The 20193-nt window shown below is 38.2% G+C and overlaps 2 protein-coding genes across 8 annotated transcripts; both read right to left on the bottom strand.

Moving 5' to 3' along the window:
- Nucleotides 1-1043: 1043 nt before the first annotated feature.
- On the bottom strand, nucleotides 1044-16188 carry gtf2h4 (general transcription factor IIH, polypeptide 4). 3 transcript variants are annotated; one of them, XM_086015362.1, is made up of 14 exons: nucleotides 16032-16188; nucleotides 15760-15915; nucleotides 15546-15650; nucleotides 14387-14518; nucleotides 12976-13161; nucleotides 11624-11732; nucleotides 7520-7588; nucleotides 7296-7379; nucleotides 6228-6387; nucleotides 5897-6027; nucleotides 4269-4316; nucleotides 4109-4187; nucleotides 3356-3417; nucleotides 1044-1439 (listed from the first exon to the last, which is right to left on the bottom strand). In XM_086015362.1, exons 2-14 carry the CDS (start codon nucleotides 15873-15875, stop codon nucleotides 1329-1331), a joined length of 1392 nt encoding a protein of 463 aa, XP_085871488.1. In that variant the 5' UTR covers nucleotides 15876-15915; nucleotides 16032-16188; the 3' UTR covers nucleotides 1044-1328. The 3 variants fall into 3 exon arrangements, with proteins under 3 accessions (XP_085871488.1, XP_085871489.1, XP_085871487.1); XM_086015363.1 differs by having other exon boundaries at nucleotides 15760-15869; XM_086015361.1 differs by having other exon boundaries at nucleotides 15760-15869; nucleotides 16110-16183.
- Nucleotides 16189-16870: 682 nt separating this feature from the next.
- polr1h (RNA polymerase I subunit H) lies at nucleotides 16871-19624 on the bottom strand. 5 transcript variants are annotated; one of them, XM_086014719.1, is made up of 6 exons: nucleotides 19375-19624; nucleotides 18933-19023; nucleotides 17725-17844; nucleotides 17544-17647; nucleotides 17103-17212; nucleotides 16871-17034 (listed from the first exon to the last, which is right to left on the bottom strand). In XM_086014719.1, exons 3-6 carry the CDS (start codon nucleotides 17840-17842, stop codon nucleotides 17010-17012), a joined length of 357 nt encoding a protein of 118 aa, XP_085870845.1. In that variant the 5' UTR covers nucleotides 17843-17844; nucleotides 18933-19023; nucleotides 19375-19624; the 3' UTR covers nucleotides 16871-17009. The 5 variants fall into 5 exon arrangements, with proteins under 5 accessions (XP_085870845.1, XP_085870842.1, XP_085870843.1 ...); XM_086014716.1 differs by lacking the exon at nucleotides 18933-19023 and having other exon boundaries at nucleotides 19375-19621; XM_086014717.1 differs by lacking the exons at nucleotides 18933-19023; nucleotides 19375-19624 and adding an exon at nucleotides 18117-18220.
- Between the last annotated feature and the right edge of the window lie 569 nt (nucleotides 19625-20193).

Raw genomic sequence — 20193 nt, 5'->3', positions numbered from 1 at the left:
ATTGTGAGCAGGAGTGTCCTGCCATAGATCTGGCCTCGTCTTATGCACTGAGCAAAGCAAATGCCACAGGACCTCTATGACTTGCTGGTCAAGGAGAAAACATAGTTTGGGGTTTGAAATCTTGAATTCTTTAGTGACGCCAATCTCGAAACCTTACTGACAGCAGCAGATTCCATTATTGATTTATTTGTTCTGATTAACTGAATTATTTTCTTATTATACAGTACTCACAGGCTGCTATACTGTAACCGCCTGCACAAGCCAATTGTATGTAAGGAAACAAAATCTGAACAAAAACAAAAACACTTGTTGCCTGTGATCACTTTTTTCTTTAAACTTCCTTGGTTTATTTTCACTTGCAGTTTTTTTTTTTTCCTAATAACGTTCCAATCCAGCCGTTGACAATGGTGGAGCTAGACTTTTATCCATGGGGGCCATGGCCATCTCAGGGGGTCCGCCCCCCCCCCAAAAAAATGTTCAGAAATCACATATAGAGATTAATTATATGCTCTCTATGGAGAATGTAGGGAATTGTATTAACTAATTACTGAAAAAAAATCACAAAATAGCCAAAAATGTATTATCTGGCCTAGCATGGGGGGGGGTCCAATCGTATTTGGGGGAGGAGGAAGGGTGTGTGCCCATTTTGGCTCCATGTTCAACTCTCAAGTACTGCTATCAGTGACGCCGCCAGGGATTTGGAGCCCTGTAATAATCTTATTTTGGTGTTCCTCCACAGCAAAAATTGAGAAAATGCTATTTTCTGGGGCCTGTCTGTCATGGGCCTTTAGACTCGTCATCACTTTTCCCAGCCTGGATGCACCCCTGACTGCCGCTAGCAAAATTTGAACAAAATCCAAACACCCATAAAACCTGCCTGTGATCCATCCACACACAAAAAAATGTGTGGCATTAGCTATAGGTCTATCGTACAGTATAGAGCAGTGATCCTCAACTGGCAGGTCGGTCATGGACCGCTCGAGAAAAATATCAATCCCATAGGTGAAATTTTGATATTTAAATTTTCATTGGTAAACACGCACTTATGTTACTCCTCTGTTTATTAATAATGTGTTCTTAAAGGTACGTTGAGCATGTAAGCATCACATTTTTCATGTTTGTAAAGGTTTATTTTTTTTAAGAATACATTTTCATCACTCTTAATTTATACAAAAGGGGGTCACGATTTGGCGACAATTGGAAAATGAAGGTCCCGGCGTAACGAACACTTGAGAGCAACTGCTTCACAGAACCGATCAAGGTAAAAGTACATCAGAAGTGCTGACTTAATCATTGGATAGCATCATTTCTGTTTCCTCGGCTCATTGTTATGTGTGAGACTTCTGTTGTTTCCAGAACCTCTTGACCTCACTGTGGCCGTGAGGTGTCACCACCATCACCCTGTGAGCTACATCTTGCCACACCAGACAATCCAGACCCTGCGACAAAAACACTCAATTAGACCATCACTTACATTGAATTCAATCGAAAGCCTCTGTAGAAAGCCTTTTTTTTTTAAAGAGGACAAAAAAGCGGTACACAGAATGGATAGCTGACCAACACTGTGCAAGGCTCGAAAGGATTTTATTCTTTGTGGAGCAATTTGGCTAATCAATGATTTCATTAGAGGAGCAATTTAGTCATTTTGAGGAGCATTTTTTCAGGTTAAACCCAGGGACAAATGTTTTATTAAACTCAAAAAATATGATAACATAACAGGGAGGTTGAATGCAGGGTTGCAGGTGTTGAATATTTCAGCATTCGAGTATCCTACTGAAAATTCTACACAATTGTGTATTAATTTAACTCCATCTTCATACATTTCACATAACAATGAACAACCAATTGGTTTCCTTTTTCATATAATCCACATATTTATTTCTTCACTTTGTGCATTGCTGCATTTTATTGTCTAGAAACATTTTCAGTGGGACAAATTCAAAGAAATATACATTTTAAACTTACACTTAGCATTTCTTGTATCAAAAACAAGGCATCAAAAAGTTTTTAATCTTCGTGCAACTTCACTTGAGCAGCTAGCACTTTAGCATGCAACATAATACAGTCGGGTCATGGCTGTGAGTTTATGATTTTAGACCAGATAACTTGGAATAAGACAAATATTCCTTATACTAGTAAAAGTTTTGGAAGTGTTCAAACTAAAATGATGACACCGTGAGAGGAAACAGTTGAATTGGTCAACGATATTAAATGATTATTAAATGACAATGATTTCGATCAATTACAGTAATAGAGTTTAGACGATTCACTTGCTAGATAATCCTCAAGTACAATTTCAAAGGGTAAATCAACCCCAAAAAATCTGTGCAACAATATGTTCTCTGCACCTTCACTAGTCTGAAAATAACATCACAGTTGCTCAGGGCTCAGGTAATGACCAATCACAGCTCACCTCTTTTCTGAAGCCGAGCCATGATTGGTCGTTACCTGAGCCCTGAACAACTGTAATGTCATTTTCAGAAGACAGAAGTGACAAAATGGCCGCCTCCTGAGATGGCAAAAAACGAGTGGATTTTGCTTCTTAACTCTTATTCATCAAACACACCATTAATCAGAATGCCATGTTTACACTAGTGGTCTTGAAAAAAAATATGTTTGGGTTGACTTCCCTTTAAAATATTCATCACTATAAGATTAATTACAAAGACTGTTACAATGTTTTGTTTTGGTCAGTCATTTGAATACTCACAACTTGTTGGATTTTTGCAATGATAACATTCGTTGACAAATGTTTAGATTGTTCTTCCATTTTTTTTTTTTATTAATGATAATTAAGGTAAATGTACGATGTACTTTAATAATGAAACTATGGATTATGAATTTTAATAGACAACCAAATGAAATTGGAATTTAATTCAATGCCCACAGTGGCCAGATTCATGTACAAGCATTTAAAATACAAATTAAATACCCAGGTTTTATACTATAATAAATACATTGAATATAAAGAAATAGTTATATATTTACCGGTATCTTAGAACTTTGCCATTATATGTATTTTTTGCAAATTAGGGGGAGAAATCATGTAGCGGTAAAGTATGCAGTCCTTTTTGATTTAGTTTAAGCTACCACAAGCAAGTTTCTTGCACAGTACTGAGCGAAGCACAATCATTATTCTATATCGTCGCTGTCATGTGAAAAACACTTATCTCCATTTTTTTTAAATGTTCTTATTTTTACATGAATCATGTTTACATGTTACAGACATCGCATTAAAGTGAAAATTTAAAACGTTTCCAAAATTGGAGATAAGTGTCTTCACAGAACAGCGACGATATACTAAAATAAACAAAGATACAAAATCAACCTTAAAAAAAAAGAACCTAATTCCAACCTGAGCTCTGTCTCGCAGCACTTCAAAGTCAGCTTGGGAGAGAAACTGGTTGTAGAGTACACCTGAAAGGGAGAAGGGGATAAAAAGTTACAGCTCTATTAACTAGGAACTAAAAAGAGCATATGAAGGCTAAGGGAATTTTTGCCAAGCTGAAATGCCAATGAAAGAAAATTATGTAATTGAGGCCAGAAAACTAGGCAATACTATTCACAAAGTATCATACAAATGCAATATGCACTCCATGTCAGCATCATCATCATTATTGTTTCTTATTGCTGCTTTTTCCCCTCAACTCAGCTTCAATCGTTTCTTTTCCCATAAAAATAAAAAACCCCAAAAGTCAATAAGGATGTTTAGCCTTTGCTATGAGCTTCCGCTAATGGCATGATATAATTTACACATAATTAAATGTTGAGCATTTAGCATTCATTAAATCTATCAGCAGAATTTAAAAAAAACAAAAAACATAATACTACCATTAATGATCAATCATCAACGGCAACCAAACAGAATATTTCAACCGACAGAACTTCTAGGCTGTTGGCAAAAATCATATAATATAGATTTTGCAGTTGTACAGAATAAAGGTCTCTGAATAATGTTTGAAGGGTTCAGTAAAATGTAATAGACCCCATCTCCTTTGGTGGCTGGCGTTGACACCACAGACTGCAATCCCATAAATTCTCTTGATGCATGCGCAGTTGCACAGACACACGCGCGCACACAAGTACCAAGATCAGTGAATCGGCTCACCCTCAGTGAATTGGAGTCTATCTCTCTCCAGCTCCCAAAGTCGGATCTGATCCGTTATGGTTGGAGGAAGCACTGGTGTCTGCAGCACAGAGAGGTCAGGTGAAGACAACACTTTTGTTTTGATGGATGTGTTTTTCGTTTAAATCAAACAAATCATTACCTGCATCAGCATGATTGGGTGCGCTCTGGTTCTCAGAAAGTGGATGATCTGCAAAATTGAAGTAAGGCCATTTTGATAAAAGGGATTCGGGTTTAAAATAAACCATTCCTACAGTTTTTATTGTCATACATATTAAAGTGGAAGTCAACCCCAAAATGTTCTTTACAATATGTTCTGTGTGCCTCCACTAGTCTAAACACAGCATTCTGATTAATATTGTGTTTGTGGAATATGAGTTAAGCAGCAAAATCAACCGTTTTTTTCTCCATCTCAGGGGGCGGCCATTTTGTCACTTTCTGAAAATGACATCACAGTCGCTCAGAGCTCAGGCAACGACCAATCACGGCTGACCTGTTTTCTGAAGCTGAGTAATGATTGGTTGTTACCTGAGCCCTGAGCAACAGTGACTACGTTTACGCGGACAAAAATTTTTTTTATCTGGTCAGAGTTCGGATTAAAATTATGATCGGTTGCACTGTTCTCATGGACACTAAAAATATTGATCCGATTAGGGTTTCCGTGTTCATGCATCACATTTTTGAGCGGAACAAATCATTTTGACATGCACAGATTGATAAGTAGTAGTAGTAGTAGAAGGAGCTGTAGCGACTTCTGTGTCAACAAAACATCGCTCCGTCCATTTCTACTTTAAACTTTAGCGTTATGTCACAAATTTTTCCCGTTTGCGCTGTTACGTCGAGTTAACACTTCCTAATAGAGCTGCAAATGTAGCAGTTCAATCTTGCGCCTGCCATATCTTTCGCTTGCTCTGCTTCCTTTTTTTACTTTCAAACCTTATTGAATCAAACAACAAACAATATAATCCTAGCTTCCAGGAATAACAGAAACGCGTATAATGATGTCACAGACATGCGCGGTAAAGACGGTTTGCTCCGAAACGTCGGAATAAGTGTTTTCATGCGCGCCGATCGGATTAACAACTGACATAAACTACCTCTCTTGTTCGGGATAAAATCATGATCGGAATGGGCTTGATCGGGTCAGAATATTCCGAATGGGGTGTGTACATGAAGCATTTTTATTCAGATCGGGCATTTAATCCGAATAAATGTGTCCATGTCAACGTCATTTTCAGTCGACAGAAAGTGGCAAAATAGCCGGCCCCTGAAATGGACAAAAACGGGTGCGTTTTACTGCTTAACTCATATACCACAAACTTGGTATTAATCAGAATGCCATTTTAGACTAGCGGGGCTACATCGTCAAGAAAATTTGGGGGTTGCCTTCCAATTTAACTCATTCACTGCCATTGACGTATTTATTTGTCTTTTCACAGTCCAGCCATTCAAACCCAGGCACTTATGTTTTTTTGGGTTTTTTTGTTTGTTTTTTTTCAAACGTTAGGGTAAAAGAGGGTCCGAAAATGTCTGGCAGTGAATGAGTTAAATACTTCATTTGGTATTTAAAGCACACATTTTGATACAGGATTTATATATGCAAGGAGATCAAATTTAACCAGTGAGAGTAGGCTGGCCATTACTTTGGCACAATAGAGCAACAGTAATGTTGCAACATTAAAAATTGGCGAATCTTTCAAGAAAGTTTTGAATTGGCAGTTTTGTCATCCACCACTATGTTCCTTTTGTTCAAGTACTGTTTGGGCATACCTGTTGTGCAGTGATGCCATTTGCGATGGCCTGTTGCACCGACTCTCTTGTGACCTGAGCCACCACCACGTTGGGAAAGCGATACAACATTTCACTGAAGAGCGCCACCAGAGAAACCTGGAGCTCTGAGTCTAGGGGGACCACACAGCAACCAAGTTATTAATTCCATCTCCAGCAAAATAAAAAAACATGACAATATAAACGACGACATCAAGCGACGCCATTCGCCATGATCAGATATGAACTCGAGAAAATACAATAAATTGGATACAAAACATTGCAGCCATCTGATGATACGGTAGGGCAGAGTTAAAAGATATCCTCGACATACTTGTGTAGGCGTAGATGCGATAATTTGTTTCAACCACAATGAAGCCTGCGTCGCCAGTACCAGGAGTGGAGCCCAAGTTGGAAGAGGAAGAAGAGCTGCTCGTGACTCCCGCAGCCAGACTGATGGCCAGTCTGGTAGGATAGTACCGCCTTGACTTCCTCTGGAAATAATACCAACACAGTCTTTCAGGTACTATACCACAGTAAATTCACACAAACCCAAACCTAATACAGTCATAATGAGTTTACATTGCGTTAAATATAAACCAGGAGACTTAAAGTGGAAGTCAAACCAAACGTATTCTATGCGGGCCCACTAGTTGAAACAACGCATTCTGATAAATACTCCATTTGTGGGATAAGAGTTAATCCACCTGTTTTTAGCCATCTCTGGGGGCGGCCATTTTGTCACTTCTGTCGACTGAAAATGACATCACAACTGCTCAGGGCTCAGGTAAGGACCAATCACAGCTCACCTGTTCTCTGAAGCCGAGCCACGGTTGGTGTCATTTGGCATCTGTGATGTCATTTTCAGTCGACAGAAGTGACAAAACAGCTGCGATGGCTAAAAATGGGTGGATTTTGCTGCTATACTCATAATCCACAAACGCAATATTAATCAGAATGCCGTGTTTCAACTAGTGGGCCTGCATAGAACATATTCTTGAGGAAAAAAATAGGTTAGTTAATTAGTTAGTTTGGGTTGACTTCAACCCCCAAAATTTCTTTACAATACTATGTGCCTCATATATATTGTATAGCGCAAAGGCTCAGTATTTATGTTAATTATTTAAATCACTCAAATTACGGTCAAGACATCGCTTTCACAACAGCAAAATCCTTACATCCCCATACTTTCATTACAGTTAGATATAGACATTTTTTTTGCTGTCACGAATTAGGATTTTACATTCCAGAAGTGAAGCAGGCAGACGTGATGGAAGCCGGCGCCGTTTTACTGCAGCAATAAATCGGCTTCCCCATGTGGGTCATCATGTCGCTTCTCATCTAAGGAAATAGTACTTGAAGGGAACGTAACAAAACCTTTCCTCTCCCTCTCAGTGTCTACCTTCCTTTGGAAGACCAGTCCAAACTCCCGAAGGTGCTGCAGAAATGTGAGTAATGACTCACTCATGCCCTCCACTGAGTAATCCTGAGGCCAACAGAAACACATCCTCAATAACATCGAAAAAGTAAAACCAAGCAAGAAACTGGCAACATAAATTTGAGCACGCACGCACGCGCGCATGGGCACACGCTCGCACGCACGCAAGTTAATTACTGTGCACTCACTCTGCCCAGTGTTGAGAAACTGAGCTGGAACAAAAAGGACAAAATCTCCACCAGGCCCATCCCTCTTGACTACAAGAGAAAAAAAATACATGACATACATTTAAATCATAAACAGGCCATAACATTTTGTAACATTGAACAAACAAGCTAGCTATGTGTTGCAGATATTTATAATTTAGTTTCGCATAGTCCAAAAGGACATTTCAGATATCTGCAACATCATTACCGATTAATCTGCCAGACGATTAAATCAGACGACATTAGTGCTTTTAAATCGGCTGATTTTTGCTTTTTTTAAAAAAAAATTTAATTACGCTTACAACATAAATGAATGACATTAAAACATTCACCACCAAAAGAAAAAGGAAAAATCCGGAAAAAAAATATTGATCCATTTTTATCGATTTTTCTCTCTGTTGTAAAGTCAAACAATAAAGAACAAAGTAATGTAAAACATTCGAATCGTGTCCCTGTCATTCAAATTCATAGTGCTGTAACCGTTAAGGCACCAAAAAATAAGTTATTTATTTATTATATAGTTTGCAATTATATCGTCTGATTAATCGGATTATACAGGGTGACCCCTAAAAAATGGGCCCCAACTTTCAAGAGACATAATTTCTTAATTAAAAAAAACTGAAGCAAATGCAACTTGAGGTGTAACTAGTTTAGTGTGTTTCGAACGCCAGATTAAAACATTAGCCTTTTCTACTTCAGAAATTTCTGTACAAATTTCAAATTTCTAAATGCAAATCTTTCGGGGCCTGGTTTTTTTTGGGGGGGGGGGGGGGGTCGCCCTGTGATTCTACCAAATATCGGAATCGACATTAAATATCGGTCAGGCCTTAGAATCACGGACATCTATCTCTGCAACTGAATGATTGATATTTTAAAGTGCAGTTCCAGAAATCTACAATTTGATTTTGACTCACAATTGCAGTGGAATCAACATATTTTTAATTCATGCATCACTTTTCAGACATCTCAAATGAAGTTTTACTGAGGTGAACTGACTTTGCAGATTAAATTATATCCAGAGAAAATGATGTTGTAGATATCTCAAACTGGAGTTAAGGTAATTCACTATATTATCTGAAAATAATACATCTCATGCACATGAATGGTATCAACGTGGTATCATTTGTCCTAGACAAAATGGCATTTGGAGATATCTGGAATTCAGTTTTGACTAGGCAAAACTGAATAACAGGTCTCTCTCTGTCGTTTCAACTAGTCACAATTACGTCACAGATATCTTGAATTTAAAATCACACTATTAAAAATGTAATTGTGATTAATCAGAAAGAAAGAATAGTCAAACAACTTTAAAGCGGAAGTCAACCCAAACATATTTTTTTCAAGAATATGTTCCCAGCAGGCCCACTAGTTGAAACACGGTATTCAAATTCATTTTGCGTTTGTGGAATATAAGTTAAGAAGCAAAATGCACTCGTTTTTTGCCATATCTGGGGGCGGCCATTTTATCTTGTGTCGACTAAAAATGACATCACAGCTGCTCACAACGACCAATCACGGCTGACCTGTTTTCTGAATCTGAGTCGTGATTGGTCGTTGTGAGCAGTTGTGATGTCATTTTCAGTCGGCAGAAGACAAAATGGCCGCCCCCAGAGATGGCTAAAAACGAGTGCATTTTGCTGCTTAACTTATATTCCACAAACGCAAAATGAATCAGAATGCCGTGTTTCAACTAGTGGGCCTGCTGGGAACATATCCTTGAAAAAAAATATGTCTGGGTTGACTTCCGCTTTAAATTACACTTGCAAGAAGACATCGAAAATGATGACTGATAACAGTGACAAATAAAGACAATAATGCAGCTACTATATTATAGGGCTCCATGTTTCTGACATCATGAGATACTGACGGTAGAATATCTAAAGTCAATTGCATCTGAGGTTATAACAATTTGGGGGGAAAACATGCCTCTAAAGTTTGTAACTTTGTTGTTCAATATTAGCGGGTTCACTATATCTTAATCAACCAAATGTAACTATCATCTACATTGTCTAGATGAAAGTTGAAGAAAGTGCCTTCAAAATGATTGGAGTGCTTATTTATTAATATGTACTTATTCAGCATCACTGTAAATAATCACACAAAGGAGTTGTTTTTAAATCGTGTCTTGGGTAAGCAGGTATTCTGACACTTCAAGAAGATGGTAAATGACGGCCATTTTAAAATGATCGTCGGAATCAACTCCCCCACAGGATGCTAAAAAGCTTAAAATACACCCGTCCAAAACAAGAAACTACTCAGTGGCAGCCTTGGACGTGGTTGTTAGGCAACTAACAGCCAAGCTGGCGAGTGAAAGAACAGTGTGTGACACTTTCTGTACTTCTTGGGCTCCCTACAAAGAAATGTACTCTGATTATAATGACAGTCTTGCACTCAATTGTTCAAGTATATCGCCAATGTCATTTTGTCTAGGACAAATGATTTTACCATTCATGTGTCTGAGATGTCTAATTTTCAGATAATATGGAGACTTACAGCTATGCAGCTGAATTGTAAATATTAACTCCAGTTTGAGATATGTACAACATTTTCTCTAGATACAATTTAATCTACAGTCATTTCTATCGACATCATTTTGTCTAGTTATAATTTAATCTACAAAGTCATTTCACCTCAATAAAACTTGATTTAAGATGTCCGAAAAGTGACATATCAATTAAAAATATATCGATTACACTGCAATTGTGAGTCAAAATCAAATTGTAGATTACTGGAACTGCATTTTAAAATATCAATCATTCAGTTGCAGAGATAGAGGTCCGCGATTCTAGGGCCTGATCGATATTTAATGTCGATTCCGATATTTGGTAGATTTACACGGTGACCCCCAAAAAAACAGGCCCGAAAGAAGATTTGGAAATTTGAAATGGATTTATGAAGACGAAAAGGCCAATGAGTATAATGTTTTGATCTGGTGTCCTAAACACAATAAACAAGTGACACTTCAAGCTGCATTTGATTCAGTTTTGTTTTTTTTTTTATTATGAAATGTTTTTTTTGGGGGTCACCCTGTATAATACGATTAATCAGAAGATATAATTTGAAACTATATAATTAATGAAATAATTTATTTTTTAGTGCCTTAATGGTTGCAACAATACGAATTTTAATGACAGAGAGAAGAGTCGAATGGTTTATATTCTTTGTCCTTTAGTGTTTAACGTTACAACAGAGAGAAAAATCCGTAAAAATTGATACATTTTTGGGGGGGATTTTTCTTTTTTCTTTTGGTGGGGAATGTTTTAATGTCATTCATCTTTGTTTTATGTTGTAAGCGTAATAAAAAAAAAAAAGCAAAAATCAGCCGATTTAAAAGCACTAATGTCGTCTGATTTAATCGGCTGGCAGATTAATCGGTCGATGTAATTCATATACAACAAGTCAAAAGCAAAATATACTGTATATGTATATATGAAACTTCTTCATATGTACATTATGTTAGTGTAGCTCGCATAAGTGCATGAACACATATTGCACAATGCAACTACATTTTCTGTCCTTTACCCGGATGACTTGCACATTGTTGACAGGCGGCGATTGTATTTATCAACAGTATGAAACTGGGAGAGCTGGCAGTCAATAAATTGATACCATGGGATCGACCCACACTCTCTCGGTGAGCATCTAGTCAATCAAGTTCGACTTAATGGGCACCCCTGTTCTGCATTAATTTCCCGCCTTTGCTGAAAGTGGAGCATAACCAAGTCATTATACTGTATTTAAACGAGTCTTGTCAGCAATGGTCAGGCGGGTCTGATTGGGTATGCCAAAAAAAAAAAAAAAAAAAAATCAAAGTTTCACTTTCTTTTTGAACTTGCCGTGGAAATGACCGCTTATTTCACCTGCGACTGTAAGATGCAAGTGTCCTCAGGTAGCTTGTTTTGCAACTAATCATTAGAAAGCAATTCATTTATATCAGCCAGGTTTTGTAGGCCCTCGCTTAATACAGTGGCCTCTCCACCTGAGCATGTGCTAATCAGAGCAATGACAGGCTTTCAAGACACAGTGGCGCATAGCTCATCTGAATTCTAAAGTAGGAAAGGGCCAGTGTGGGTGTTAGATGGTTACCTGAGCAGTTTTGAGGTACTGCAGGGTGAAATACCACAACTGAGAGGCTGTGTCCAGCAGAAGGAACTGGAAGCCAGCAGAAGTGATGGAGGGGGCCTCTCCTGCCTCACTGTGAAACATTGAAGGTAACGCGATTACAGCATTTACTGGTGGAAAACAATCATACATCCAATCCAAAAGTAATCTCTGCGTTTCCAACAGTTTTTAATATATTATTAATATGTTGCCTCTATTGATCTTGTGTTTAGGCCTGGGATGTTTATCGATGTCAGCCACTTCTTCAATTTGACGATGGTATATACCATGCAGGGGCTTGTCTTTCCATGAGAGTCCATCTGGCTCCTTCTTCCCATCATTGGTGCGTTATTTTTGGTACAGACCCATGGGCTACGCTAGTGGTCCTTGGGGGCGATATGGTGCCCATGGGCACCGCGTTGATGACCCCGATACTAGTAATAAGGGAGATACCATCTTTGACATTTGTTTTGGATTTCAACAGAATTTACATGCATACAGGTCCAGGCTTTTTTTCATGTGATAAAACACTATAGAATGGACAGTGCTCAACATAAATGAGTACATAACCATTGAAATGTAAATTTGTATTAATTTTACAGTGTATACAGGACAGTATTTGATGACTAGGCTTACCTGTGGCTGAATTATTTGAAAATGTGATTATTTTACAGAAGGAATTTAACTTTGCTGAACTTTTATTGTTGTTACTTGTTGCAACATTAAATGAATGCTAGAAAAAAAAAAAATATTTGGGTGCTCACATTTGAGGGAGCATTGTGTTGCAAATTATAGTATGCCCTAGAAAATATGGATTTTGAAAGGCAACTCGTGTTTTGTAACAAATGTTTTGGTGTGTAAATATGCATTTTAATGACCAGTACTCTGACACCTATTTTAGGTGCTTTATCTGCTTGCTTATTAAAACATGATCTTACATGTATCATGTTTTTTAATGTATTGGAAAACAGTAAAGAAAGTTTTAGTGCACTTGTCAGAGTGATTTGTATAATATTGTAATAATTGGAGGTAGCAAAGAACCCGAAAAGGCCAAAAAGTAAAAGGATTAAAACCCTCTGCAGATTTTAAGTTTGCCCATGGGCAAGGTAGTAAAACCTCCGAACTCCTCAATGGTGTGACACAGCAACACACAGTTATTTCTACAGGCAAATTTCATGTAGGCTATTGGATTTAAAAAAAAAAAAATGCACACACATGCTTTTGTACTTCATAAATATTCACACCAGTCACTCCAAAAGACACACTCCTGGGAAGGCAGTAATTTCCTGGCTGAGTGAAAAATCAGTCCATTCCTCCATCAAGAAATCTGAACCCACCTTTTCATGAGGCCTGCTTGAGTCAGCAGCTGAGCGAGGTCCTGACTGACCGCAGCACTGGGAGAACCCACCATGAAGTGCAGGATAACCTCCCAGCGCTCCATGGCATAACGGTCCAGACTCTCAATGTCGCGAGCGTGGCGGTCTGGGCCCAGGCTGCTGCCTTCGTCTGCCCATGCTTGGCCCCTGTGCAATGACACACACTTAAGAATCATTACTTGTCACTGGAATAGAAATACAATGACAAAAACAAAGACACATTTACTGGAAATTAATTGATGAAAATATTTTATTGTGCCCCTCACAGATTTAAAACACCGTGCAACATTACCATGAAGCAAAGTAACCAACACAGTACTTCCACGTTTTACATTGGACTACTGTATTCTGAAAGGCTTTCTATGAGTATTGATCTAAATCTAAAGATATCCATCTAATCTCCTGAAACAACTCTCTACTCTGGTCTATGTTTAGTGTGGTACACACCACGTCGCCAAACAGTACAATGACTACTTGCCACCCTTTTAAATAGGCAGACAGGCTGGTTACAAGTTTGAAGACAACTGTGATGCTAATTGGAAGGTGAACATGTCCCAATGGTCAAATTATTTTACATTCTTTTCTAAAGGTACCATCATTTTTGCCCAGGCTTGTTTCATGAGTTTTTAAAATAATTCTGTTGAACCACAATTCAAAAGCAACGTCTGATTCTGATTGGTTAATTTTCGTAACTTTTTTTTTACTTCTTACATTTGTCAGATGCAAGTTATTTCTGTGAGCACTGGGGGGTTTTCTTTCATTAACAAGGGGGTACTAACTATTTTGTCCACGTGTATTGTTGTTGCGTTCTCCCTGCATGAAGTTATTCAGTAAAATGTACAGCAACAAAATATCAAGGCCGCAAAAAAAAACAAAAAAAACATTTAATTTATGGTCATAATGCCAATAGGTCTATTATGTATTCAGACAAAAAAGTAATTTTGAGCATATTGCGGTCTGGATCAATATGTTTAACAGAGTAAAATGTCGGGAAACAGCTTTAGCAAGTGATCTGTTTCTCCCAATTTCTCAACCTCTCAAAGGTAACTCTCTTCAATGTGTGTTCAGTGAAATTTGCAGTAACATACAAAATGATGCACAGGTGTTGTTCCACCTTTTATTTGCAACTCAAAAGAAAAAAAACAGATGGAGGCTGGCCACGGCCTGGCGTGAACAAGCAGAAAAGCAGAAAACCAAAAAATGTAACTTTTTACAACACAAATCTTGATGGTTTTTTTTTACATATATAGAAATTAAATATAATATTAATATTTAATATATTCAGCGTGAACTTGGTGGTTTTTTTTTAAAAAGCAATGATGAAGACGGTGAGAGAAAGAGAGTCATGCGATGAAACGGAGAGCAGACGTACCCGCCGAGCAGCGCTATCCTCAGGTTGTCTTTGAAAACTGGATTCAGGATATATCCCTGTAGACCACCCTGCAGCTGCTGACTGTGCCAAAGGCGGAGTCCTGCCAGCACTGAGACACATTCATCATGATTCCTGTGGGGTGGGGTGGTAGTAGGGGTGATTAAGTAGCCGGAGAGACAATGGAAAAAAGTTACTCAACAATTTTTCCCGTTGGAAATTTGATCTTAAAACCTGGAGGCACTTTTATTTGAACTTTTGTGCACTTTTGTTTCCCATGGTCTGACACAGTGTAACCTTCCTTACATTGGTATCCAAAACATGCAGAGTTTCCATTGTCCATTTTGTAGAAGATAAGCGCAAATGAATAGAAAATCTGTATTTTCTCCAATAAGTAAATAGCATGAAATCAGGCCACTGCCTTAAAAAGGCCAAAGTTTCTCAAAAACATCTAAAGGACATGAGTCCAATGAATTTGAAGTGAATGAACATAGAATGGTTCCTTGATGAAGAAAACAAGTAGCTTGGCAAATCATCTTGATTAGGGATGGTGAGGAGGACTTCACTATGGTTTTGCACAAGAAACATCCCGACAGCTGGTATCGGGTATCGGGTTTTGCTTTTTGTTAGTGGAAGAGACAATTTGGGGTAAGCCAGCAACCACATAAAAATCGCCCTGAGTGCGTAGCCTGAGCACAAAACCCCCAAAATCCTAACCTATAAGTGCATATTGTACTGTGCAAACTGCAAAGTTTTAGAGTATTGTCCCATTCCAAGAAAACAATTTCATTTTAAGGAAACTGATAACAAACAGATGGAGCATGTGGAGCCTTGTTGCGCTTTTCTGTACCTATGCAGCTCCAGCTCTCTATTTTGCCTCATAAACAATGCTTTTTCAACATGTATTCATTAAGCAGTAATGTATCAGTAATGTATCAGCATTGTTGACCAGTTCCAATACTAATGTGCTCGCGATCCACTTGAGGTTGCATCCCAAGAGATTGCCTGGGTAGCAACGACATATCACAGAGACATCAACACATGCAAAGTGTATCTTTACAGGTCAAATGCCAAAAACGTACACATGTATATGCATGACAAACATAAAAATGGCCAACCTGTAATTATGACTATAAATGCCCATGAAAGTTAAGTAACTCACTTCTGGCTTTCTTTATTCACCCATAATGCCACTGCTGCCTGTGGAAGAGGCTGATCCAGGAACAGCATTCGCATCACATAGTTTTTGGCCAGAGAGGGAAGCTCCCTGCGCAGTTTAAAAACATGTTAAATTAACTTTATGTTAACATTGTTAACATCATAAATCACAATGACGATGACGACGTTGCCAGGAGTAAATATTAGCGTCAGATCACCTGTAAACAGCCAGACATGTTGCTGGATGATTGTATAGACGGTCCAAAATCTCTGGGCTCAGCTCTCTGAGGTATTCATGCAAATTCTTGCACTGCAGCTGGACTCGCAGCTTCATTTTGTAAAAATTAACTTAAATTAAAAGGCACATAAAATATCTGCACGATACACAGAATAGTAATAAATCAAAAGTTACAATTAATAGCTGTGGAAGCTCGTCGGAACGAATGTATGCAATCGTTGCGGTAACAAAATAAACTTGTGCTTTATTTACCGAGAAACTGTTCTGTTTTCCACAATCTCCTTATTTTAACGTGAAAAAAATACAGTACAAAAGCAACATTGTTGTCACCCGGCTTGTTGTTGGCTTCATCTGCCGACCATTTAACAGGATCATATTGTACTGTTTGCAAACTGCATTACCGCTACCGGGTCACGTGACATTCTTTGTGCGCTCTTATTGGTTCGGCATCCTTCTTCGTTATTGGGACCCGGGTCGTTGTCCTTGTAGAATTCACTACTGCCATCTAGAGGTATATTTAGTAACTGTGCTGGAACTGACAAAATCAGTGGTCTTTAGACTTGTGGTATTTGTTGTTTTTTACGGTTTTTAATTTGGAACATTGTGAAAATGAGTTTTTGTGTGTGTAATCCAGACCAATATTAACGTTTTACAGAAATCCCATTAGGGCAATACTTTTCTTAAACATCTGTCTTAAAGTCAACATCAAGTTGATATAATGGCACTGTAAAACTTTTTTTTACAAAAACATTTCCATAGATTTACCAAAAAGTATCATGGGTGGAAGTCAGTGTCAAAAATTAGATTTAGGTGTCATTAAACGGTATACAACCTATTTTTACGCTGGCTTAGGTTTGCATTCTTATTGATACAGAAGTCTCTTAATGAATAAATTGCTTGACTACTGAGAGCAAATAATCCACCCAATCACTTCCTATACAGAATGTCTAAGAGATCAAAGAACTGTGAGGCAAACATGCTAACCACTACACTACCCTTCTGTTGATAGCAAATCATTCCATCATGATTTAGTTAGGTCAAATCTTCCACCACTCAACACATCTCACAAATTTAAAGTTCAATTGTATTTTATTAGGTTTGTCTTTTAAAAAAATAAATACGCATATCATTACAAGATGTAAAAAAAAAAAAAAAAAAAAAAAAAAATCTACATTTTTGGTGACTAAGATCTGTAGAAAACAATACAGAGAGAAAAGTTGCAGAATTTCCTCAGGAGTCTTCCTTCTCTTGATACCTGTAACAATCATCAATCATGAGCAAGTACCACACAATTACTAAATTTAGGCGATTTCATATTTTTACCTGCAGTGTATACACGTGAAGAAGACGGTCTGGCCTTCATCTGCAGATCTCATCTGCCTTGTGTGATAAATCATGCCTTCTTTATTGCACCGAGTGCAGCGTCTGTCGATCTGGGAAATAAAATGAAAAATCATGCATACCATACCGTGATTAACAATGGTCTAGAGCAGGGGTGGCCAAGTCCGGCCCTCAAGAGCCACAATCCAGCCTGTTTTAGGTTTATCCTTTTGGAAACACACCCGTTTCAAATGATCAGCTCATCAGCAAGATTTGCAAAAGCCTGATAATGAGCCTGATGATTTGAATCAGGTGTGTTGCCGTAGTAGGGATAAACCTAAAACAGGCTGGAATGTGGCTCTTGAGGACCGGACTTGGCCACCCCTGGTCTAGAGGACCCTAATTATGCATTTAAGAGTCAGGCAGAAGGAGGTTCCATCTTACCACAGGACCCTTCATTTCAGAGTCATCACTACCCTCCAGAACCACAGAAGACTTGTCGACTGGATTGAAGACGACTGTCGAACGTATTTCTCGGCCTAAAAACTCTAGAAAGCAAAATACAAATACACAGTGGTTATTAAACGAGTGTTATTTTTGTCAAATGTGAGCGGTACAGCATTACCTGATATAGGGATGGAAAAGGAGCAGCGAGGGCAGCAGACTGTGTCTCTCATCCCTGGTAATGGAAGAACATTTCCACACTCTGGACAGAAGTTGGGATCACCACTAAAACATGACATGTCTGTATGATGAGAAGATATGTGATTAACAACTTTTAACAAGTCATACACCGCCAGCCTCAACGTTGCTTTACAATAGAATTCACCCATAAAGCTGGTAGTTTTTCCTCCCAACAAAATGCAAACAATAACGCACGATTGTATGGCCAGAAAGAGTTGTGTATGAAAATGACAAACGGACAGCATGAGTTTAGCACGTGGCGATACAAATGCTACTGCAATTGAAAATTACATACTATTAATAACACTAAAGTACGCGGTTTGGAATTCGTACCACAATCGCTTCTTACACCTTTCCGTTGTCGAAAATAACGTTATAGACAAATGTTAAGCGTCCTCTGTAATGCCTTCCGCCCTTAGTCACCGCGTCGCACAAATATGACGACACAAGTCCGCCGTTATGCGTTTTTAAAAAATTATTAACCGTGTTAAAATTGATACATTTGGTTAGTAATTGACCTTTACAACAATCATTGGTAAATATATTTGATGGTGTCTACACCTTTTGTCCTCTGTTTTTCTTTCGTTGCTAGTGCCCTATTTCTTGCTGCATTTATTTATTTTTCCTTAGTTTATCTTGTGCGTATGTTTATTAGGGAATTTTAAATTGACCAAAATAAATCAATTTAACTCATTACCATGACAACTGAATCAGATACTTTCGTCATATTGTTCAATATTTCTGACGTCAATCCCCATGATTTCTTAATAAATGTGATCATTCCGACTTAAAACTATTAATAGGACCATGTATTTCTGCAGTATAAAGTACTTCATCCAACACATTTTTATTTTACAATAGGCTACTATACCTGCGAGTGTATCACAACATTGATAACGTGCAAAAACTAATGTGATCTAGCAGGAATCAGCGACAAAACTTTAAAAAAAAAATCTGCTGTCACAAAAATAATATTGCTCAGTTTCAACTGACACTGTCAGAGAAAGAAAAGTATATATATTTTTCAACTGTTGTACATCACACTTTGATGGTGTTATCCGTTTTGAAATGTATTTTTAAATCGCAGACCTGACATTTTGAACACGGATGTGGACATTTTATATTCACTTGATAGCTCCTCTTACTCACTTGTATAATAGCGAAAGCAGGCACTGAATGTGGTGAAGTGGTTAGCACAATCATCTCAGTTTCTTCCCACATTCCAAGTTCATTGAAGTCACTAACATATGCACACAAATACATGGCAGTGCACGAGCATTATCACTTGCACTGTTCATTGTTCTGTAACTTTTAAATGTGTCGAGATTGGATTTGTTTGGAATCAACAGTAATTCTCCAAGTTGTTTTAGAGTAGGATTTCACTATGGCATACATTTGAAAAATTCATTGAAAATTGGCTCCGAGACCTTAAGACTCAGTCACATACAAGTGCCTTGTATCCTGCAAAACAAGGGAAATGTTTATACACCACGTGAAACTAGTTTTTACAGCTCATGAAGTACCTCTGCCATTGAGAATTAATTAGTCACAAACAACACTGTCTTGTCTTTGCAACAACCCATTATTATACCTGCGTTGCTTGTCCTCATAAGGGATGCAGGTGAGCTGGAGCCTATGCCAGATGACTTTAGACCAGAAGTTAGTGTTACGGCAAGAACATGCAATCACCAACGGGCTTGAGCTGGGTTCCCAACCTGAGACCACTGGACGTTGAGGTAGATGAGTTGCTGATTTCCCACGTACATACCCTTACACACATAGGCAAAATGGTTGGTACCCCTGTGTCCTCTAATTAGCATCACAGGTGTTTGCAAACTTGTAATCAGTCAGTCGGCCTATTCAAAGGGTGACAAGTAGTCATTGTGCTGTTTGGCGATGTGGTGTGTACCACACAAAACATGGACCAGAGAAAGCAAAGGAGAGAGTTGTCTCAAGGGATTATAAAGAAAATTATATGCAAGCATGGTAAATGGAAAGGCTATAAAAACATCTCCAAGAAGCCAGATGTTCCTGTAACTACAGTTGTACATATAATTCAGAAATTTAATATCCACTGGACTCCAGCCAACCTCATTGAATGTGGTCGCAGAAGGAAAATTGATGACAAATTAAAGGGACAGCTAGTACAAATGGTAACGAAAGAGCCCAGAACAACCCCCAAAGAAATGACAGGTCAACTCCAAGGTCAAGGTAGATCAGTGTCACGTTGCATCATCCATCGTTGTTTGAGCCAAAGTGGACTTCATAGGAGACGGCCAAAGAGGACACCACTGCTGAAAATAAATCATTAAAAAGCGAGACTGGAATTTGCCAAACTGCATGACGACACACAACTTAAACTTAAAGTTAAAGTGGAAATCAACCCAAACTTATTTTTTCCAGAATATGT

This window comes from Filicampus tigris, chromosome 18 (genome assembly GCF_054856515.1).
Source record: "Filicampus tigris isolate MCC_2025a chromosome 18, RoL_Ftig_1.0, whole genome shotgun sequence".
NCBI classification, from domain to species: domain Eukaryota; kingdom Metazoa; phylum Chordata; class Actinopteri; order Syngnathiformes; family Syngnathidae; genus Filicampus; species Filicampus tigris.
The sequence above is the reverse complement of the archived record's forward strand: the minus strand, read 5'-3'. Positions and strand labels throughout refer to the sequence as shown.

Bases quoted from the DNA above. Each gene is read 5' to 3' on its own strand.
- polr1h (XM_086014715.1), bottom strand. From the start codon at position 18,028: ATGCTGTCCGTTTGTCATTTTCATACACAACTCTTTCTGGCCATACAA. The intron at 17,845-17,928 runs GTGAATTCTATT...CTCATCATACAG, and splicing joins AAAAACTACCAGCTTTATGG to ACATGTCATGTTTTAGTGGT. The intron at 17,035-17,102 runs GTAAAAATATGA...TGATTGTTACAG, and splicing joins TTCACGTGTATACACTGCAG to GTATCAAGAGAAGGAAGACT.
- gtf2h4 (XM_086015361.1), bottom strand. From the start codon at position 16,154: ATGATCCTGTTAAATGGTCGGCAGATGAAGCCAACAACAAGCCGG. The intron at 13,162-14,386 runs GTACGTCTGCTC...GTCATTGCACAG, and splicing joins AGGATAGCGCTGCTCGGCGG to GGGCCAAGCATGGGCAGACG. The intron at 3,418-4,108 runs GTGAGCCGATTC...TCTCCCTTTCAG, and splicing joins TAGACTCCAATTCACTGAGG to GTGTACTCTACAACCAGTTT.